This window comes from Balaenoptera musculus, chromosome 11 (assembly GCF_009873245.2).
Source record: "Balaenoptera musculus isolate JJ_BM4_2016_0621 chromosome 11, mBalMus1.pri.v3, whole genome shotgun sequence".
In the NCBI taxonomy this organism is placed as follows: domain Eukaryota; kingdom Metazoa; phylum Chordata; class Mammalia; order Artiodactyla; family Balaenopteridae; genus Balaenoptera; species Balaenoptera musculus.
The window spans coordinates 99,535,712-99,554,644 of NC_045795.1; the positions used below are offsets into that span (position 1 = coordinate 99,535,712).

The 18,933-nt window shown below is 55.0% G+C and overlaps 1 protein-coding gene across 2 annotated transcripts; it reads left to right on the forward strand.

The window, feature by feature from the left end:
* Positions 1 to 808: 808 nt before the first annotated feature.
* On the forward strand, positions 809 to 11,786 carry RHO (rhodopsin). 2 transcript variants are annotated; one of them, XM_036868960.1, is made up of 6 exons: positions 809 to 874; positions 6,821 to 7,133; positions 8,841 to 9,009; positions 10,227 to 10,392; positions 10,499 to 10,738; positions 11,592 to 11,786. In XM_036868960.1, the coding sequence occupies exons 1-6, from the start codon at positions 824 to 826 to the stop codon at positions 11,700 to 11,702; spliced, it is 1,050 nt and encodes a 349-aa protein (XP_036724855.1). In that variant the 5' UTR covers positions 809 to 823; the 3' UTR covers positions 11,703 to 11,786. The 2 variants fall into 2 exon arrangements, with proteins under 2 accessions (XP_036724855.1, XP_036724856.1); XM_036868961.1 differs by lacking the exon at positions 809 to 874 and having other exon boundaries at positions 6,773 to 7,133.
* Positions 11,787 to 18,933: the final 7,147 nt, after the last annotated feature.

Below are 18,933 nucleotides of genomic sequence, written 5' to 3' on the forward strand. Positions count from 1 at the left end.
GCAAATCTTCGTATTGTCTGCAACTTAATTTCCTTATGCAAAAGTGCACCTGTTTCTAATTTGATCTAAGAGGAACATTACATTTGTGTGCTCTTAAAATTTAATCTAATCGAAATGGCAATATGGGAATGGTAGGGGAACGGGTTTTTTAAAATATTTATTTATTTATTTTGGTGTAACGGGGCTCCATCTCAACAAGAAAATAAGATACCTGGCTCTAAAGAAGGTGGCAAAGAGGGCTGCCGCTCCTGGGGGCTCTGGAGTCGACCCTCTACTTCCCAGCTGGGGCCAGGCCCCCTTCCTCCCCACCATCCCCCAGCCCCCCAAGCTGACCCTCAGGCTTTCCCCTTCCTTCAGCTCCTGGAGCGGGTGGGTTTCGTTTGAGGTTCCAGGAAGGTCCCTTCTCCTGAGCATCAGCAAGGGTCCGATTCGGCAGCTCGAGGGCCGATGGGAAGCTGGGGAGGGGAGCTGACATTTATTGGGGACCTTTTCTGTGCCAGCCGTGCTTCATAGGCTGGCTCAGTTCTCACAGCTCTGTGACGGAGGGGGGTGATTTCCATTCTGCCGCCATGGGGGCGAGCGCAGGCGCTGGGGCCCTGGCTGGGAAGCCCCTGTCCTGTCCTGAGGCCTCTCCCTTCGCCCTCCGCTCTACCTGCCCAGGAGGCAGCGAGCAGTCCAGTGCTTTATACAAAGTCCTGACAGCAGGAAGAAGGGAACTGGGCTGCCGGGGAATGTGTGGAAAACCACCCTGGTGATTAGATACTGATACTTTACAGGGCATCTGTGAAGTGGGCAGAGCGGGGCAAATGTCCCCATTGGAGGGATGAAGACCCTGAGGCCTGGAGAAGGGAGCAGCTGCAGAGGACACGCAGTGGTGAGTCCAGCGCTGGACCCCTGCCCCACCGTCCCCTCCCTGCCTCCCTGTGCATCTCTCAGGATGGTGGTGGAGGAGGATACAGAAAGGGAGCCAGGCAGCTGTGCCAACAGGACTCCTCCGTTGAGCGTCTAATTACTTACGATCATGCATGCTCACTCTCTCGCTAAACATTTATTAATGTGTTAGGATTTCCATTAGCGCATTACTTGAACTGAAAGCACTTGCATATGGCTGGGAGAAAGGAGAGGGAAAAAACAGCCCCCCGCCACCTAACAGGCGTCAATCACAGTTGACAGATCAGATGGAGGCTAGAGGCGGGGGAGGGGCCCAGCCTGAGACTCCAGCGTGCATCCTCTCAGCCGAACGACGCAGAGGTGAGGGTGTGCGGTGCCAGGTTCTGCTGCCACAGGGGAGCTGAGCTCCAGAGGCCTGGGTCTGAGCTCCCGTTAAGTCTGGCCCTGACTGAGCGCCAGACATGGTGCCAAGCACTCTCCATGCATCATCTTCTGTAACCCTCAGCCGTCTTCAAGGATGTCCATTGTACAGATGCTGAGACTGAGGCTCAGTGACATTCTCTTTTCTTTCATTCATCAAATATTTATTGAGTGGAGACGGAGTCGCAGGCAGGCATAGGCTTTGTGCGCGAGCACCGTGTCCTGCTGCTCTCCTGTTCCGACCTGGACAAGGTCTTGGCCAGGTCCAGCCCTCTCTCCAAGGCTGTCTTCCCATCTGTACAAGAGGCCCCTCCAGCTCTGACACTGAGGTTCCAGCCTCAGTCTGTGTCAGATGACCCTGACAGCCCCTCCCATGCCACAGTGAGGAAGGCACCACGGGGGTCTCGAGATGCCTGTCTCACTAAGAGGAGACTGAGGCCCGGGGAGAGGAGCGGCTGCCAGAGGCTGTGCAGCTTGGAAGTGGTTCAGGCTGCGACTTGATCCTGACCTCTTGGCTCCAGGTCCTCAGCACTGTTCCCAGTTCCTGGAAGGAGAAGGTAAGGAAACGGGGATTGGGTGGCCCAGAAAGAGCCCCAGGCCAGACCTTAGGTGGCCCTGGCTCTAGCCCGGCCTCAGCCCACTGGGGTCTGCACCTACCCCCAGCAAGGCTGCCGAAGCCGGGAGCCCCTCGTGGCTCTCGAACAGCTGGGCAGGTGCCCCTTCTCCAAGGTTGCTGCCGGTGGCAGATACCAGATGACCTTCCACTGTGCCAGCCCTGCCCTCAGGGCAGGTAGGAGCCCCAGCAGAGCGGCCACCACTGGGCAGGGCTGGCACCCTGGACCCAGCACTTTCCCAAGTACACCCTGATACTCCTCCAGCCAGACTCCAGAACATCTCCTAGAATGGAACCCGGCCACGCCCTCCCCTGCTTGTAACTTTAGTGGCCCCTGCTGGCCGCCAGCTGGCCCCCCGGACTCGTAGGCCCTCCTGCCTCCCCTGCCATCCCATCCCGCGGCCCCAGCGCCTCTACACCAGCCGGCCCTTCCCTCCCTGGACCTGGACCCAGCTGTCCCCCTGCCTAGGCTGGGGAACTTCCCCTCCCTCCTGGTCCAAATCTCGCTCCTCTGGGCTCCCACAGCACTGGGGCTGGAGCATATTCCCACCTCTCACGGTTATTAGTTTTCCCTTTGTCTGCTGCCTCCTAAGCCTGGGAGCTCCTTGAGGACAGGGACTGTCTAGGATTCATCTCAGTGTCCCCAGCACCCAGCTCAGGCCAAATGTCGCAGTGGAAGGGAAGGAAGAAGGAGGAAGGAAGTGGGGCGGGAGGAGAGGAGGCTGGAAGGAGAGGAGAGTTGGCCTCTCCTTTCCTCTCCCCCCTTGACATTCTCAGCTCAGTCTAAGGCCTCACTCGGCTGTGGTGACGCAGCCTGTGGGGCTAAGCCATGAGGGGAGGCGGGGAGGAGGAGGAGGAGGAGGGGCTGCTGACCAAGCAGCACCTCCACGCAGAGGCTTACGAGCTATTTGCGCGCTGTCCCCTAAGCCCTAATCCTTCATGGCCAAGTAGGAGCCCGACCCCTGGCGTACCAGAGGGGCTGGCCCGGGGAAGCAGAGACAGCCAACCCCAGCGGCCCCGGCACCACCCCTCACGGCTCCTCGCAGCTTGTTCTCAGCCTGGCCAAGAGGGGGCAGTGGGTCAGGAGGTCGCCCACACCCGGACTTGGCCCTCCATGTTCTCTGAGCCCCTCTCTGGACCTCCTGACACAGGGGACAAACGAGCTCAGGCTGGAGGGCTAGCCGCCTGCCTCCATTCCGGCTCTGCCGAGGGACCTCATTTCCCTCAGTGGTCAGAGGGGACTGAGGCCTCCTCACGGGGCTGGGAGCAGATGTTCCTTCACTGGGCAAATCTTTATTGAGCACCTACTCTGGGCTGCGAGCTCAGATGTAGCCAAGAACAGGCCGAGCCGGCCCTGCCTTCTAGAGAGAGATGGACCGTCAGTCAGGAGACACATAAGACCGTTGCTGACAGTGACGACTACCAAATAGGAAATGAACGTGTGATGGGTGGGCCCCCCAGGCATGTAGAGCTGGCGGGGGCTCTCCATGGCTGTGGATTGAACGAGGTTCTGAAGAGGATAACGCTTTCAGCAACGCTCACTGATCACCTGCAGGAAACTGAGGCACAGGGAAGGGGGGAGGGCTGGGCTACACCTGGCCTTGTGGCCGCAGGGCCTCAGTCCAGCGAGGGAGGACCGTGAGACCTGTATCGTCCGGTCTGAAGGTCTGTGAGAGCTTTCCCTGGTGGGGAAAGCGGGTCAGGTTTACCGTGCAGATGGATCCCCAGAGTTTTCTAATCCCAACGAACTGAGAGGGAAAGCGGGCCTTCCGGGGCTCTCTTGGCCACCGAGAGCCGCAGGCTTGAGCCCAGTGCCGCCTCCACCACTGCTGCCCAGGCTTGATCGACTCAGTTGGGCCTTTTCCAGCACCACAGCGCAGCCCTCTTTTGTCATTGGCACCGTGGTGTGAATTATGAATGGAAGCTCTTCCTGAGAGCTGTCTTTGGGGCAGGAGGGAGATGTGGCCAGGCAGGTTTGTCACATGACCTGGGTGACTCCCTGCCAACTAGGGGCCTTGGTCTCCCCACCTGCAAAATGCGGCAAGAGGGGGTCAGAGTAGGTGTCTTCTAATGACCTTCCTGCTCGCTCCATGAGCCTGTTCCTCTGAACAAAAAGAGCTTTTTTTTTTTTATTTTTTAATTCTTTATCATGCGTTACAGAACAGAGCTCCATCGCATCAGGGATGGCCTTTAACCCCCCATCTCCTCACCCTGTGAGCGTAGGATTATTAGACTTTCCTACAGAGGGTGAACCTGAGTCTTAGAGAAGGGAAGCACTTCCTGATGTAACCTCGATCCCTCCCCTCAGTCCACAAATATTTCTTGAGCACCTATTATGTGCCAGACCTCGGGGAATACTTCAGTGAAACAAACAGAAATCCCAGCTCATTCAAGTTCAGGGGAAATGATTTACATGCTCCTGCTGTGTGTGGAGCTGGGCTCTGGGGCCCTGTGGTGAGCAGGACAGACCCCAGCCTACCCCGAGGGACTCACGTTACAGCCTAGGAGATGGACAAAAGACACATGAACAGAATAGGAATGAAAAGCTTCCAGGTTGTCATAAGCATTAGGAGGTAACAAGCAAGGTCCTGAGGTCGAGGGTCAAGGGCTCAGCCCGGCCTGGGCAGGGCTGTGTGGGCTGGTGTTGACCCAGGGTGTCCACTGTCTTTCCTTCCGTCTGGCTACCAAGGGCCGCGTCAGAATCAAACTCTTCACCTTGACCTCATTAACGACAGGCCTAATCACTGGGCCAAGCGCCTTGCACTTTGAGAGGCCACGCCCCACCCACCTGCCACGCCTGCCCCTGGCTCATTCACCAGCACACATTTCATCAGGCTTCCGCGAGCAAGTCCTGACCCTGCCCGGGACCACAGGGGTCTGGAGCCCCAGGTGGGCTGGAGGGAAGGGGGCACATTTCTGAGCAGACAGATGTAGGAAACCCAGGTGGGAAGAGAAACTGGCAAGAGGGAACTTAAGTGATGGAAGTCTCGGAGACTGGTGCACTTCCCTGGCCGGCCTTGTATTCCCAGCCTCGGGGCCTTTGCACTTGCTGTTCTCTCTCCCTGAGCGTCTCTACCCGCCCAGAACTCCTTCCATCCTTGAGTTCTCAGAGAGGCCTTCCTGGGCTGCTCTAGACAACCGTGCGCTGGGAGTGAGTCGCCGTCTGAACTTACCCTGTTGTTATTGGTTTCATTATTTGTTTGCGGGGTGCTCCTCGCCCCCCACAGAAAGACACTTCCTGCAGGCAGGGGCTTGGTCCTTGTCCACTGTGTCCCCCAGAACTGAGCACCTCGTGTGGATCACAGTAGGTGCTGGATAAAAATTTGTGGCTGGACCGTGGTCATTGAGCACCTGAAGGCCGGGCTCCCAGTTCACTCCTGGGGGATGTCCTCACGATCCTGCTCTACATGGGAGCCCTCATTTTCCCCCAGAGCTCATCCCGCCGTCCTGGGACCCGCCCTCATGGCATTGCCTATCACCCGGCATCCAAGGCCCACGGTCCCAACCCAGCCTGACCAGACATCCCGGGTCGCATCCTGTGTGCTGCAGTGTCCAGCCAGTCCTGTTTCCGGGGTCCACCTCCCCTTCACGCGGGGGTGCCCAGGACCACACCTGCCTCGCTCATTGCAGGGATCTGGTGCCTGACATGGGTTTGGCACAGCTCACCTCCCGCAGGCAAGGGCCTTCAGGAGCCCCGAGGGCCTCTGTCCCCTCCCTGCTTCGGTCACCACCCCCCCTTGGTCCCCTCCTCCATCCTCGCTCCCTTCAATCCATCTTTGAGGACTTTTGAGCCACCTTTCTGTCCCCGAGATCTGCCCAAGGCACTGCCCCCTGCCCCTGGATAAAGCCCCTGGCACTGAGCCCCACCAGAGCTGGCCCCAGCCCACGTGAGGCCACATCCCACGTGGGCCTCAGGCCTCTGCCCAGCCTTTGTCTTCAGTCCATGCTGTCTTCCCCACTTGGCAACCTGGCAGAGTGCCCCCCTCCCTCAGAACGTTATCTCCCTGGACATCTCCGCAGGTAGGCAGCCTTCCTCCCTGGGCCGGGAGCTGCTCTTCCCACACGGGAGTCGTCCTCAGCCTGTAAGCTCCTCCTTCTTCGCGCTTCGGCTCCCCAGTGGCCTGCACATAAATGATTGTTGAACGAGTGAGCGAGTGAATTCCAATTCAATGTAACAAATGCTCTTTGAGCTCCTGGGTGACGCCGGGCTTGTGTCTGGCATGGGGAGTGCCCTGCCCTTGCGAAGCTCACAACCTGGCAGGTGGGCTACTCTCAGTATGCGGTGACTGGATGAGCCAGGAGGTGACTTAGGTGGGGAAGGAATGGGTGAGGGGCTGAGTGAGGGGATGAGAGAATAACCGGCGCCTCTGCCCTCTGGGAGCTCATGGTCCATTTGGGAGGAAGACGAAGTTTGCTTGCCCTAAGCCAGAAGGACGTGGGTATGGAGTCAGAGGTCCCAATGCCAGGCCAAGGCCATCAGCTGAGATGACAGAGATTCCTCGGGGACAGGAGAGTTGGGGGCGGGCCTCCTGTCCTTTCCCAGGGTCCCCAGCACCTCCCTTCCCTGACGGCAGCCTTCTACCTGGAGTCACCTTGGCCCCTCTTGGAAGCCAATTAGGCCCCCAGTTGCAGCAGTGAGGATTAATATGATTAATAACGCCCCCAATCTCGCAGGTGCTGATTCAGCCAGGAGCTTAGGGAGGGGAGGTCACTTTATAAGGGCCTGGGGGGGGGGCGGGTAGTTTCAGAGCCTGGAGCCATCCAGCCGGAGCCCTGCGCGGCTGAGCTCAGGCCTCAGCAACATCCTCGGGTTGGAGCTGCCGCAGGGCAGCCGCAAGGGCCGCAGCCATGAACGGGACGGAGGGCCTGAACTTCTACGTGCCTTTCTCTAACAAGACGGGCGTGGTGCGCAGCCCCTTCGAGTACCCGCAGTACTACCTGGCTGAGCCGTGGCAGTTCTCCGTGCTGGCCGCCTACATGTTCCTGCTGATCGTGCTCGGCTTCCCCATCAACTTCCTCACACTCTACGTCACGGTCCAGCACAAGAAGCTGCGCACGCCTCTCAACTACATCCTGCTCAACCTGGCCGTGGCCAACCTCTTCATGGTCTTCGGTGGCTTCACCACCACCCTCTACACCTCTCTGCACGCGTACTTCGTCTTCGGGCCCACGGGGTGCAACGCGGAGGGCTTCTTTGCCACCCTGGGCGGTATGAGCTGGGGTGCGGGTGACGGGGGCTACAGGAGCCAGGAGCTTGCGGTGTGAGGGGGGCGGTGTCTGGGGACAGCCTGTGCCTTGGGGATGGTGGCTGAGAGGCCATTATCCAAAGCCCTCACTTAATCAACAAACACTTCAGTGATGATGAGCTAGGCTGCCGTTTGTCGAGGGTGGGCACTGAGCACTGTTGATCTCACTTGGAGTGGGGTCATTGTCTTGCTTGCCAGCAAGGAAGCAGATGAGAGAAGTCAAGGGCCTTGCTGGGGTCACATCGAGTTTCTGGCGGGGCTGAGTTTCAAGCCCATGTCTCTGAGGCCCTTCAAGACATATTCTGCTTCCCTCGCAGCAGCTGTGCTGGGTCAGACCCACACCAGGCACTGGGGATAGAGCTGGACAAGACAGATCCCTGTGTTCAGGGCTCCCAGCCTGGGGCGGGAGGAGGGCTCTCAGTCCTCCAGTCACTGGACTGCCTGTGCTGGGCGATGGGCTCGGTCCTTCTCCGGCATCTAGCTGAGTGCCTCCCAGCCCGCCTCCAGCCTCTCTGCCATGCTTGAATGCTTTCTGCGTTCATGAGTCCATTCACAGGGAGACGTTAGACCTGTGAGGTGATCTGTGTAGTTTTGAACCATACTTTAAAATACTTTCTTTAACTGAAAAACTGATTCTCTGCAGAGACTAGATCCCATTTCGCAGATGAGAAAACTGCAGTGTGCAGAGGGGAAGAGTGACTTAGGGATATGGCAGGGCAGTGACCAGGGCCTAGGTCTCCTGGCTCAGATGCAGGAACGTCCCCTGGGGACACACGGCCTCTCAGGCAAGCAGGAGACACGAGAGGTCATTATTACAAAGCCAGGGTGACGGGGAGAGCCTAGCATCAGCCACAAGGACGCTCTGCCTCCTGTCTTCTCTCTCCCGCCTGTGTCCAGGCTGCTGTCTCCGCCCCATTCCTGGGACTCTGGCCGCCACTGGGTGTTTGTCACCTTCAGTGACCACAATCACACAGTCTCAGGCCAGAAGGGTGCCACACACAGGCGGACACGTCTCTGCTACAACTATGGTCCTGGAATACTCACTAGTGTTCCCTTTCACTCTCAGAAATGTCCTAGTTTGGCCGATAAATCCTATGGACACCCTCCCTCCTGAGTTTCTGGGGTGATGTGCAGGGCAGATGTCTGAATCACATCATTATTTCCTCCTCCTTTCTCTGAGCAAAACATTATGCAGCTCCTTGGCTCCTAGGAGAGGGTCCCACATAACTCATGTTATTACATTTCCCTGGAGGGGAGAGGCCGCTGCCCAGGAGGGAGGGAAGGCCTCCCAACTCCAGGCTTCTGCTGCCTCTGCAATATCTTTTGACAGGAACTCTGCCTGTTGCCCCATGAAGGACACATTTTTCTGTAAAAACTCCCTACAGGGCTCCCAGTCTAGCCATGACCCCATGACCCGATTTCTGTGTCCCTCAAGAACCCAGAGCTCTTCAGCTGAACTAACCTTCCTAGGAGTTACTCTGCGCGGCCTACTGGCCCCTCTGCCCCGCACCCCCTCTTCAGTGTCCAGGCCCTCCGCACCCTAAGGCCTTGCTCCAGGCCCGCCCCCAGGTGCCTTCCTGGCCTCCCTCTCCCCATCCCTCAGAGGAGCTCCCCCTCCTTAGACAGGTCCAGCCACGTGGCGTGTTGACTGACAGCTGGCTACCTTGCAGGTGAAATTGCCCTGTGGTCCTTGGTGGTCCTGGCCATCGAGCGGTACGTGGTGGTGTGTAAGCCCATGAGCAACTTCCGCTTCGGGGAGAGCCATGCCATCATGGGCCTCGCCGTCACCTGGATCATGGCTCTGGCCTGTGCCGCGCCCCCCCTCGTCGGCTGGTCCAGGTAACAGCACCGAGTGGAAGGGAAGGAAGGGTCTCCGGGGCTCTTCGTAGGGTCCTCCAGCCAGGGGGGCTGTCTGGTTCCAGGTCCCGAGCTGGCAACTGTCATGGGGTTGAGGTTTAGGGCAGGGAAGAGAGGGTCAGCCCCGAACGCTGCTATGGGGCTGGTCCCCATGTCAAGGAGACTCCAAGACGCCCCAACCCTTCACCTTGGCTGCGCCCCTAATCCGCAACTAAGCCAGGGCCACATTCCAATCCTCTTTGGTCCAGTGCCCTGTTGAGCAGCTCCTCTGACCTTAGGCCTCAGCACCTGGGGAGGCAGAGCCTTCCTCATGCAGGTGTGACATTGTAGCCTCTGGGAAGCAGTCCTGTCCAGACTCTAGGCCGTTATCTCCAAATGGGCTGAGATGAGCTGGGGTTGCGGTGGACAGTGGTTCCGGACATTGGACTAGTGACTCTGTGGGCGGCCTCGTGTCCCTCTGCTTCCGGGAAACTCCCATCTCTCCCCACTTTCCTCCTCTCTCAGTCTTCCTGGGGCTAGTGTTCTTTGCCCCGTGCTGAATTTGAGCAATTCAGCAAGGGACAAAAAACTCTGGCCCCCTTCCCTGTCTTCTCCAGTCTGGCCCGGTTACATCCTCATAGGCACAGCTAACAGACACTGGGTTTTCCGAGGTCGGTCCAGTGTCTCCATCCTCTGAAATCACCCAAACATCCTAACCAGGCGCCCCGGAGCCTCTTGTTTCCAGAAAGTGCAAAGATCCCTTAGTTACCCTGTGTGCCCCTCTTTGGCCTAGAAAGACCTGGGCGCCTCAAATACAGAGCTTGGGAGTGCTTTTCCTTTCTCCCCGCCGACCTGTGCCCTGCGTGGCCCGAGGCCTGGCCTCCGGCTGCTAGGGAGTGGCAGGCCGGGCGGGGCGGGGGATGAGAGACTTGGAGAGACTATGGTCCTGGGATAACACGGCGCGGAACAGAACAGTGAAACAAAACTGTTTCCACAGGTGCATTTGAATCGCTTATCTCAGTTGATGTGATCCTCACAGTCACACAACCAAGGAGAGGTTTATTATCCCCATTTTACAGAGAGGGAAAGTGAGGCCCAGAGTGAGACCAGCCCTACAGTAGGCGGTGGCAGGGGACTCTGGTCAGCTGGGCCTGTTCCCAAGTCCCTCACATGTGGGTCTCCCTTTGCCCCTCCCGCCCCATCCCCCCACCGGTCCTCAGGTACATCCCGGAGGGAATGCAGTGCTCGTGCGGGATTGACTACTACACGCTCTCGCCAGAGGTCAACAATGAGTCCTTCGTCATCTACATGTTCGTGGTCCACTTCTCCATCCCCCTGATCATCATCTTCTTCTGCTACGGGCAGCTGGTCTTCACAGTCAAGGAGGTATGGTCCTATGCTGGGCGCTGGGGACACGCACATTGACTGGGCTGAGCCCAGCCCCCGTCCCAGAGGAGCCTCAGTCTGAACACCAGGCCCTGTGTCCCCGCAGGCGGCTGCCCAACAGCAGGAGTCGGCCACCACGCAGAAGGCCGAGAAGGAGGTCACTCGCATGGTCATCATCATGGTCGTGGCTTTCCTGATTTGCTGGGTGCCCTATGCCAGCGTGGCGTTCTACATTTTCACCCACCAGGGCTCCAACTTTGGCCCCATCTTCATGACCATCCCGTCGTTCTTTGCCAAGAGTTCCTCCATCTACAACCCCGTCATCTACATCATGATGAACAAGCAGGTGCCTGCTGGTGGGGCGGGAGGGTCCAGGTCCCCCAAGGCCACAGGAGGACGAGCCACATTCTTGACTGGGCCCTCAGTCTTTCCACCTGCAAAATGGTCAGGGAGTTGGTCTTCCCCGGGGCGTCAGAGTCATCTGGGAGAAATTCAGACTCCTGGGCCAACCCCCAGACCTTCTGATTAGAGGCTCAGGGTGGGCCCAGGAACCTGCATTTCGAACAAGCCCTCCAGGTGGCTCTGATGCTGGCTCAAGAATGAGAAGCACCAGTCCAGATGGTTTCGGAGGCCTGCTTTAAAGGTCAAACAGTCAAAGTCCCAAGCCTGGGAAGAGGTGACAGTTTCCGCACAGCTGGACAGGGAGCTAAAAAGTCTTGTTCCGAGGAATGAAGGGATAAAGCGGTCCTTTAACATAGACCAGTGGTTCCTCTGCAGATCCCTTGATCCAGTGGGGAAAACATGGAGTCAGACATATTGGGTTCAAATCCCAGCTCTGCTAGTTTCTAGCTTTGTGACCTTGGGCAAGTCACTTCCCTTCTTTGGGCGTCAGTTTCTTCATCCATAGGAAGGGTGAAATCCTAAACTCTTGGGTTAAATGAGATAATTTACAGATAGCCCTTGGCACACAGAGGGCATCATGGAGCATCACCAGTGACAAAGCCCCCTGAGGTTTGGTCCTGGCATTTCCGGGTGGGGTCGCGAAGGCTTAGTAAGTTCCTCCAGGGAGCCATTTGAGAGGGGAGTGGAGGCTGGGAGGGCCAGAAGCGGGAAGGGGGTGGAGGCAAATCTCACCGACCATGCCGGTTGCCACCCACATTTTGGGGGACCCTGACACTGACTCATGCCCTTCCTTCCAGTTCCGGAACTGCATGCTCACCACCCTGTGCTGTGGCAGGAGCCCACTGGCTGACGATGAGGTCTCCACCACTGCCTCCAAGACAGAGACCAGCCAGGTGGCGCCTGCCTAAGGACTCTGTGGCCAACTGTAGGAGTCTCCCAGCCCCCGCCCTCCACCCCAGCCGCCCCATCAGGAGCCGTGCCTGTCGGAACCAGGTCACACAGGCTCCCTGAGTTTAAACAAACAAACAAAAAAAGAATTAATGAGAGAAAAATGAGGCTCCTCACTTGGCAGGGTCGGCCCAGTCTGGAGTCCTGATTTCCCAGGGGCTGGTGGGATCTGTACCCCCCTTTCCCCCCAAACTCATCTCTCAGGCACACGAGAACTCTTGCTCTGGAAAAGTGTCCCAGCTTAGGGATAAGTGTGTAGCACAGAGTGGGGCACATAGTAGGTGCTTAATAAATGCTAGATGGATGAAGGAAGGAATGAATGGAGACATGAATGGAGAGATGAATGGGCGGAGCGAGCATATCTATCCTCTCAAAACCATGCTAGCAGCAGCAGCTCACCCTTGGCTGATGACCTTGAGCAGTTGTTTTCCTCCTTGGGCCTCACTTTCTTCCCCCATAAAATGGAAATTCCAAATCCCCCACACAGCTGCTGTGAAGATCAAATGAGATTGTGTGTGTGCGTGTGCTTGTGCGTGTGTGTGTGTGTGTGTGTGCGTGTGAGGACTTTGTAAATGGTAAGGAGCTGTACAGACTGTAGTTAACATAAATAATATCAATGAATATAATCAATTCATTGCTATGATCATCTCCTCTTGATAGTGACCATTTTGAGATTGGGCAAGGCCCTGAGCATCCAGCCTCAGCAGGTTTATAAAAATGAGCCAGACGTCAAGGCCAGACCAGGCCTGGGTGTTGGGCCACGGGAGGGACAGTCAAGGAAATGCAGAATGCAGTCATCAGGACTGAAAAAACAACATCGGGGGTCCAGAGTGTGGGACCGAGGCCCGGGGATCTCACCTCCAGCATGGAGCCCCGGGACTAGGGCCACCCCTTTTCAGTGTGGCCCATGGAGAGACAGGCCTTTCTCTCAGCTTCCGGAAACCACTTGTTCTCCTCCCCAGCACTCAGGCTGCAGCATCTCTGGGCCAGTATGGAGCTTCTAGAAGCCACGCTTACCTGCCCACATTTAATGGGGAGCTGGGTCCCCAATGTCACCCTTTTCTCAAAGAGCTTAGAAACAAAGAATGGGAAATCTGGCTGGGCCCACCTTCCCTGGGGATGTTCACAGGTCTCAGGTTTCGGCTCCCTTGCTGGGCGAGCCTTCAGCGGCTCCAGTCCATTCTTCACTGTGGAGAGTCCTTGCTGTGAAACTGGCTGGGACTCTGGGTCATCAAAACTGAGCTGCTTCAGCAACTGCCCCTCCTCCTCCACATAACCAAAGCTGGAAGCTCTACCTTTCCGCAGCTCTGCCTGGAGATGAAGGCAAATTGGGGTATTAAAAGCTCAGCTCCTATACTTGGTGTTGATGGTGGTGGTTTTTGTCACTCTCAAGCTCTTTATCTGCAGGATGGATTGGAACAGGGCAGCGTCCACCTGATCCTTGACCCTGGGTTGCCCGGTTTGGGCAACCATCAGAGCCCCCTGGGAGTACGAGGTGGGGGGAGCAGGCTGAGGAATGAGAAAAGCCCCAACTTTGGAGTCACAGAGATCCAGGTGATCCGTGAAACTGCAAGCAAGTTTTGGCACCTCTCTGAGTCTCCTTATCTGCAAAAAGGAATCTTAAAGCTGACCTTGATGGGATTTGATGAGCTTTCAGGCTTTATGCAGCCAGCCTGCTTCCTGGACACAGCAGACAGTGGGAGACTTTTGGCATTACTGGAGCCTTGGCTCAGAGCTGGCCCTACCAGGGACCTCATCTCCAAGGGGAATGGGATGGAGATGTAGCTCCCAAATTACCCTCATCCTCCAAGGTAGGAAAGGGCGTCAGGAGCCTGAGAAGGAAGATCTCCAGTGCCATGGAGGGACTGGAGCAGGTAATGGCTGGGATCTCTATTGTTGCCCCGCTTTACTCTGTCTCCCTAGGTGATGTCAGTCAGGATTACTTTGGCTGCAAGTGACAGTAAATCCCACTCAATAGCACTGAAGCAAAATGGAAAAACTATTGGCTCCCATAAATGAAAATCTCAGGGCATCAGGCACAGCTGGATGCAGGTGCTCGGATGATGTTATCTGGCTTCTGTGTCTCCCCTCTGGCTGCACTTTCCTCTGTGTTGGCTTCATGCAAGGCTGACTGTTCTCAAGAGGTGGCATAAAGGCCACCAGCAGTTCCAGGCTCTGCAAGGCCTATAGAAAGTGGTCTTCTCTTTCTCATCTGTTCCAGCACAGTTCCCAGGTAGGGCTCTCATTGGCCAGGCCTGGGTCACCTGATAGCCCCTAAGCCTATGATCAGGCTGGGATGGGGATTCATCCTCTGATTGGCCAGGCCCGGGTCACCTGATAGCCCCTAAGCCTATGATCAGGCTGGGATGGGGATTCATCCTCTGATTGGCCAGGCCTGGGTCACCTGATAGCCCCGAAGCCTATGATCAGGCTGGGATGGGGGTTCATCCTCTGACTGGCCAGACCTGGGTCACCTGCTTGCCTCTGCAGTCAAAGGTAGAGTTAACCCCACAGAAACCAAATGGTCTGAGGGTGGGGACAGGAAGGAGCCCAAAGGAAACCTCAGGGGCTTGTTACTAGAGGAGGAGGGCCAGAGGCAGCGTGGCCAGAACCAGCAGCGGGCCAGAGGGGATGGACTCTATGTCGGTGATGCCCAGCTAGTCCAGCCTCCCCCCACAGCGGGGACCAGAGGAGAAGGTTCCCAAGGGGCCCCCGCGGGTCTTACCCTCCATTTCAGATGCCCAGTCGGGCCAGGCACGGCAGTGGGAGAGACAGTGGCATTTCAGCTCGTCTGCCTTGCAGGCAGCCCTGTCCTCTCACTCCCACACCCCAGTCAACTTATTCTGAGGATTCAGCCTCACATCCAGAGAAAAAAGTTACTCTAAAACCAGAACATTCTCTGGCTTTTCCTGGTAGAGAGAAAAGCCTCCTTACTTCCTTAATTTATAATTGATTTGACAGCCACTGATGGGGAACCCGCCATAAATAAAGGCAAAGAGCTGCTGACTGAGGCTGGGGAGAGGGTGTTACCCAGCTCATGTCCAGGCTCCAGGAAGCCAACAGGTTTATGGAGTGCCTTCACTCAACCCAACCTGAGGAAGCTGACCCTAGGCCAGGTCGTGCTGGGGACTCAGAGATGGATTGGAGGGAGCAAGTCTCCGGGCTGTGACCTGGCCAGCGTCAGGGCCACAGAGCTCTCTCACCCCTGATTTTGCCTCTGGGAGGAGAGCACATGAACCTCCACCCCAAGGCAGCAGGGCCTGATGACAGCCTGCCCCTTGCCCTCTAGTAGAGACATGCGTTCCACATACCCCAAAGTGCCCCTGGGAGACAGTGGGTGCCCTTCCCAGCTGTGTGACCTCAGGCCAAATCCTTGAACCTCACTAGGGCTCAGGCCCCTCAGCTTTAAAGGGAGAATCATTCCAGTTGGTAGAATTGTCTAAAGGGACTGAGATTATTGATACAAGAGATGAGGTGCATAATAGGCATTCAATAAATGTGAGTTCCCTTCCCAGAGACATGAACCAAGTTCAAAGGAGCAGCTCCTGTTTAGTGGGAGATAGATGCGTAGAGAGATTAAAATAATGGAGGTGTCTCAGGAAAGGGGGAAGCAAGTGCTAACTGCCCCCAGTATTCTTTCCCTTTCTTTCTTTTAGTATTATCAGCCCAAGTTCTAGCTAGGCACCTCGCCACCCAGCACAAGACTGTGTCTCCCAGCTTCCCCTGCATCTGCGATGGCATTTAGGTGATATTAAGGTCTAGCCAAAGGAATATAATCAGAAGTGATATGTGCAGTCTCTGGGTTGTGCATTTCAGAGAATGGAGGTGTCCACCATGTCCTCTCTTCTTTCCTTCCTGGTGGCTAGAATGTGGTCATGATGACCAGCACTACAACAGCTTCTTGGATCATGAGGTAGAATCTGTGGGCAGATAATGGCAGAGCATCAAGAAAGAAGGAGCCTGGGTCTCCCATGCTGCCTCACCAGCCCTGCACAACCCAGACTTGAGGGGTATCATGAGAGAACAGTCTCCTGGTTTCATGTTGAAGCCACTGTTATTTTGAAGTCAGGGATGGTCTCTTAACTAAAGCAGAGAGCTTCCAGGTTGTAGCCCAGGGTCTGGACTTAGGAAGACCTAGTGCAGGTCCTCTCTGAACTTTAGCTTTTTCATGTATAAATATAACAGTGAATATAAAATATGTGGCCATTGAACATGGCAGCTCTTTCTACCCTGCCCTCTATGCATTTATTGACCTAAAGTCACAGATGTCCTCATGCTACAGGGGTTAAAGTTAACACAAAACAGGCACTGCTTCAAAGAGTTTAGAACTGAAACCTGCAGAACTGTAAGTTCACACATAGGCGGACCCCATTCAGTGTTACAAGATGGCAAAAAAAGTTTTTGGCAAAACTTACATTTCGTACAGGCCTCAGTAAAAGCGTCTCATGAGTACACCAAGCAACCTGTCCTCTCTCCAGAAGCCTGATCCTCACAATTACCATTTCCCTGTGAAAAGGCAATCCTCTAGAAGAATTTTTAGATCACGCAGCACATTTTAGAACTTCTTCCCTCCAAATGCAAAACTCTGTCCTGGCACAGCCCTGGAGCAGGGTTTCAGATGAAGCTCGTGGGAATGTTTGTATCACTGAGTCTTTCTCTGCTTCTCAGTTCTTGGAAATGTGATCAAAATTGCTGCCCCCATTGGCACCAGCTTCCATGCGCCTCTTTGCCTCATCTCATCTCCTGCTCTAGATGGTTCCCGCAGATGGTTTTCAGGCCTCCCTCCACTCAGCCAAGCTGGGCTCTGGCACTGGGGCTTCCTTCCACAGCAATGGGTGCTGAGCACCTACTGCGTGCCAGGCTCTGTGCTGGGCACCAGGGAACACAACCAGGAACAAGACAGACACAGCCCTGCCCACCCCCACTCCCTCCCAGAGCTCAAGGAGACAGGTAAGGCAGTGTTTTAACTCGAGGTGCTAGAGGCTCCCACAGAGCAAGTTGAGGGGCTGCTGGCAACCCAAGGGGAGGGGGTCCCGAACATCCTAGGGTGTCAGGGAGGGCTTTTCCGAGGAAGTGATGTCTACACTGAGGCCAAAAGGATGAGTGAGAAATGGTCCAGAGAAGGTAGGTGGAGATAAAGGAGGGCCTTCTAGGAAGAGTGTATCAGTTAGCTTATGCTGTGTGACAAACAACCCCCAAATCTCGTGCTTCAAACAACACACCATGTACTGTTGCTCATGACTCTGCAGATCAGCCAGGTGATCTGGACCAAGCTTGACTGATCTCTGCTGGGCTCATTCAAGCACCTGTGGTCAGTTGGAGGGCTGGCTAGTTGGCCAGCTGTGGGCTGGGCGACAGGGGAGACTGGGCCATGGGCTGCTCAGCATCCAGCAGGCTTGTTCACATGGGACTGGGACTAGACATCATTTCCACCATGCGGGGTTGGTCAAAGCAAGTCACAAGGCGAGCTCAGATTCAAGGCATGTGGGAGGAGCTGCAAACTTATACTGCAAATGGGCATGGATATAGACGGGGTGAAAAACTGGGGCCATTGTGACATCAGTCTAACAGATACACACACAGAGGAAACACAAAGGGGAAAACCCAGCTCTCAACACCTAACCAGTTCCAAGAGCCTCACTGTGGTTGGACTGTGGGTTTCCAGGGGGAAGGAGGCTCCATAAGACAGGCTGAAGAGGTCAAGCTTTCACCCATGGCAGTGGGGAGCCATGAAGGGTGCTAGGCAGGGCAGTGATATCCAGTTTCACTTTAGAACACTTTGCCTCCCTCAATCCAGACCTCTGGTGATGAAGAGTCCCCTGGAAAAATCCCAACAATAGGACTACAGAGAGAAAACTGCAAGTCTGTTCTAAGCCTGTCCCCTTCAAATCCTACACCCTCCTCAGAGGTAACCACTGCTATTACCTTGGAATGAACCCTTTCAGACCTTCTTCTGTGGCTTCACTTACACACACACACACATGCGCACACACACACACACACACACACACACACACGAGTTCTGTCTTCTCAGAAGTGGGGACATATTCCACAGATACTTTCTGTTTTATTTCATTTTCACTGCTGTGTACTATGCCACCGTGTGAACAGATCACAGTTGATTTGTCCAATCTCCCCTTGGTGGGCATTTAGGTTGTTTTGAATTTTTGCTAAGATTGCAGTGTATCAGTGTAAGAGTTCCTCTCAGATTTATACCCAGAATGACATGGATGGGATGTGGCACGAATCTGTCTTAGTTGTATTAGACGTTACTCAATTCTTTCTATGTGGCCACCAACTTACCTTCCCAACGGCTGTGCATTTCTTCACATCCTAGACACGCAGTATTGACGGGTATTTAAATATTTGTCATTCTACTGGGTGTGAAATACCACCTCATCCTTGTTTTAATCCACCTCGTCATTTTATTTTATTTTATTTTTTTTATTTTTTTATTTTTTTAAATTTTTTTAATTTATTTATTTTTATTTTTTTTAATAAATTTATTTTTATTTATTTATTTTTGGCTGCACTGGGTCTTTGTTGCTGTGTGCGGGCTTTCTCTAGTTGTGGAGAGCGGGGGTTGCTCAGCAGTTGTGGAGCAGGGGCTTAGCTGCTCCGCAGCATGTGGGATCTTCCCGGGCCAGGGCTCGAACCCGTGTCCCCCGCATTGGCAGGCAGATTCTTAACCACTGCGCCACCAGGGAAGTCCTCTCGTCATTTTAAATGGCTGCAGAGTATTCTACAGTAAGGGAGTAATTCAGCCAGAGCCTGAGTGATTCATTTGGAACTTTTTTTTTTTTTTTCCTTTTCCAAATAATGCAGCAATTATTTCTTTTCTGACTAATGCACTCCTAGGAAAGAGAAGTGGAGTGCTGGGCTCAAGGGAATACCTTTTCCAAGTAGGCTGCACCCAATTTATGCCCCAGGCAGAGGCAGTGAGGGCCTGGCTCCCTGCATCCTTGCCAACGCTTTGTCTTCAATTTTTATCAATGTGATGAGAAAATAGTATCTCATCGTTGTTTCAATTTAAAATTTCCTGAGTGTCAAAGAAGTCGAAGATATTTTCCTGTGTTTATCAGCCTTTCTGGTGAATTAATATTCTTTGTTTATTTTCCCAGAGGACATTGTCCTTATTTATGGAGACTTTGGGGAAGTAATTTAATTTAAAAATTGCTCATTCATCCCTTA

Coding starts and splice junctions, on each gene's coding strand:
- RHO (XM_036868960.1), top strand. CDS start 824: ATGAAGACCCTGAGGCCTGGAGAAGGGAGCAGCTGCAGAGGACACGCA. Junction 7,134..8,840: donor CTTCTTTGCCACCCTGGGCG/GTATGAGCTGGG, acceptor GCTACCTTGCAG/GTGAAATTGCCCTGTGGTCC. Junction 10,739..11,591: donor ACATCATGATGAACAAGCAG/GTGCCTGCTGGT, acceptor CCTTCCTTCCAG/TTCCGGAACTGCATGCTCAC.